Below are 3,019 nucleotides of genomic sequence, written 5' to 3'. Positions count from 1 at the left end.
GAATTGCAGCAAACAAATGTGCAAATATCTGCTGAATCAATGGAGGTCTTAACTCGTTTCAAGTTTCTCTACCATAAAGCTGTAAAAGGAAGATTTCAATTCAGTTACCATGAAAGAATTCACAACCATGAAGAAGGATCAGTCAATAGAATCCATCCAGTTTCTTTTGTACTTTTGAATCTCAATATTATCCATCGTTCTCAAAACATGGATACTTTTCATTTAGCCACTTTCTGTAAAAACAATGATGACAGGAGGAGTAACACTCTCCATGCCATCAACAATGGTTTGTACGTGCCTCAACTGCCTGTCTAGGCTTAAGTTTTTTCTGTAAAAAAAAAAGCATGTTGGTTCTGGGGGAGACCAAGCACCAGCAATGCTAAGTATCGGGGATACCAAATGAGCCATCCAAAGTTCCAATGGTCAAGATTGTGTTTTTGGCTCATATGGTATCCCCCGAAAAAATTTGGTATCTGCCCGTAAAATAGAGGATTTTGTCACATAAAACATTGAAAAGCCCACCCCACCGCACCCGACCCTTCAGTCGGCGTCTATCAATGGCGGCAAAACCAGAGGAAGAAGAAGCTGTAAGGCTAAAAACCCTAGCTGAAGAAAAATACAAACAATCAGAACTAGAATCAGCGTTAGAATACGCGAAACAAGCAGAATCTCTGAATCAAAACCTCGACGGAATCAGTGAATTAGTAACTACATATAGCATTCTCCAAGAGGCATCATCATCATCACCAACACCAAATTGGTACAAAATCCTCCAGGTAGAATCTTTTTCTCATATAAATATTATCAAGAAACAGTATAGAAAACTTGCCCTAACTCTCCATCCAGATAAAAATCCATCTTGTTCGGCTTCTGAAGAAGCATTTAAACATGTTAGTGAAGCATTTAGGTTACTTTCAGATAAAAATAGGAAGAAAGATTTTGATGTTAAGCTTAAAATTGCTATGCAATCGGCAGCCGTTTCAAGTAATGGTACTCATGATGATGGAGCTGAGAAAGTTGATATGTTTGAAGCAAAATGTTCGAGTTGTAAATCAGTTCATCAATTTGAGAGGAGGAAGTTTATTGGTCAGAGTTTAGTTTGCCCTAGATGTGAAAAGAGTTTTGTAGCTGAAGAAATGAGGGTTAATGATGGTAAATTGGATGTTGATGATGAAACTAGGGTTGCGGTGGTGGATAGGAGTCGGAGAAAGCGTAAAGCTACTATTACTGATTTCTTGGATAGGATAGGATTAACATCGAAAGTACCTAAGAAGAAGGTGAAATTCGCTGACGAAATGACTTTGTCGGAAATGCAAATAGAAGCCAAGCGTAAAAATGAGGAGGGAACGGTAGGAACGGATAAAGACACGGGGAAGGAGAAGGAGAAAACGTTGAAAGTGAAGGAAATGATGGATAAAGGGGAAAAGGAGAAAATGACATTGAAAGAAATGGCAGAGAACATCGAGAAGAAGAAGAAGATGGACGCAGTGCAGAACGCAGAAAAGGTGAATGAGAAGACTATGACATTGAAGGATATGTTGAAGAAAATGGAGGAGGAGAAAGAGCAGAAGATGAAGCTAGTGGAAAACGCTGGAAAGTTGAAAGAGAAAAAGGTGAAAAAAGTGAAAGACATAACGGAGATATTGGGGACGGAGAAAGCAATGACATTGAAGGAAATGCTGGGAGACATTGAGAAGAAAAAGGAAAAGAAGACCAAAACAGTGGAAACCACGGAAAAAGACACAGCGAAAGAAGGAGAAACGTTAAAAGAGAAAACGCTGACATTGAAAGAAATGGTGGAGAAACTGGGAAAGGCCAAGGGGAAAGAATCGAAAGATAAGACGGAGGAACCAGAAAAGGCCAAGGACGAAGACAAAGTGGAGAAGAAAAGTAAGGGAAAAAAGAAAGGGAAGGAGAAGAAGAATAAAAAGAAGAAAGAGAAGGGAAAGGAAAGGGAAGAGAGAGTTGTTGTTGCAGTTTCTGAGAGAAGTAATGTTGTTGCAGTTTCTGAGAGAAGTAATGATCTTGAAGCTATGGCAGTGGAAGATTCGGATTTTTATAGCTTTGATAAGGATAGGTCAGAGCGCTGTTTTAAGAAATGTCAAATATGGGCTGCTTATGGTGATGATGATGGAATGCCTCGGCATTATGGTTTAGTGGATGAAATTATCTCGTTAAATCCATTTAAGGTGAAAGTGAGTTGGTTAGACTTGCAAGGAAAAGGAGACAATGTATCGTCATCCTTGGAAGGATCAGGTTGTCAGATTTCATGCGGCAAGTTTAAGGTTGACGGGAAGACTGTTGTGAATTCTGTGAATATCTTCTCTCATATTGTAGAATGTGAAAGGGTGGCTAGAGAGATTTACATGATTTACCCAAAAAAGGGTTCAGTCTGGGCACTTTATGGGGGTTCAGATAGACATGATTTAAACCAAATGAATGTAGTTAATGGATGTTATGATATAGTTGTAATTCTCACTAATTATAGTGAGATGCATGGTTTGAGTGTAGCATATCTTGATAAGGTTAAATGGTTCAAGACGATTTTTGAGAGACGTGAAATCGGTGGTCATGCTGTTAGGTGGCTTGAGAAAGACAATGTTCGACTATTTTCTCATCAGATTCCTTCAAGGAAGCTCTTGGGGACAGAGGCTCCAGGCCTTCCAAAAGATTGTTGGGAGCTTGACCCTGCTGCACTTCCTCAAGATTTACTTGTTGTCGAGAAAGAGTACTTGCTTGGAGCAGCTTGACTTATCTTGAATTTGCTTCCTGTCTTTTCAGGTTTGATTTCAAACATGTTTCAGTTGTTATAACTGTCTCCCTAAGTAAGTTAGCTACATGGTTTTTGACATCAGAACTATCAGTGTAGTACTGCTACTGTTAATTACAAGTGTAGTGTAATTATAAGAAACTATCAGACACGTCCATTCCAAGTGCGTGCGTCTGTGAGTTTTATCACGAGATATGCATTTTATGTGCAATGTGAAATTGGATACTTATGATTTTTGCTAGTTTTCAA

At 39.0% G+C, this 3,019-nt stretch overlaps 1 protein-coding gene across 1 annotated transcript; it reads left to right on the top strand.

The window, feature by feature from the left end:
• The first annotated feature begins 529 nt into the window (after positions 1-529).
• On the top strand, positions 530-3,019 carry LOC113341098 (myosin-2 heavy chain, non muscle-like). Its single transcript, XM_026586123.1, has one exon. The coding sequence runs from the start codon at positions 558-560 to the stop codon at positions 2,748-2,750; it is 2,193 nt and encodes a 730-aa protein (XP_026441908.1). The 5' UTR covers positions 530-557; the 3' UTR covers positions 2,751-3,019.

Source organism: Papaver somniferum, unplaced genomic scaffold (assembly GCF_003573695.1).
Source record: "Papaver somniferum cultivar HN1 unplaced genomic scaffold, ASM357369v1 unplaced-scaffold_24, whole genome shotgun sequence".
Lineage (NCBI taxonomy): Eukaryota > Viridiplantae > Streptophyta > Magnoliopsida > Ranunculales > Papaveraceae > Papaver > Papaver somniferum.
Note: the sequence above shows the minus strand (reverse complement) of the source record. Positions and strands in the feature narration are given on the sequence as shown.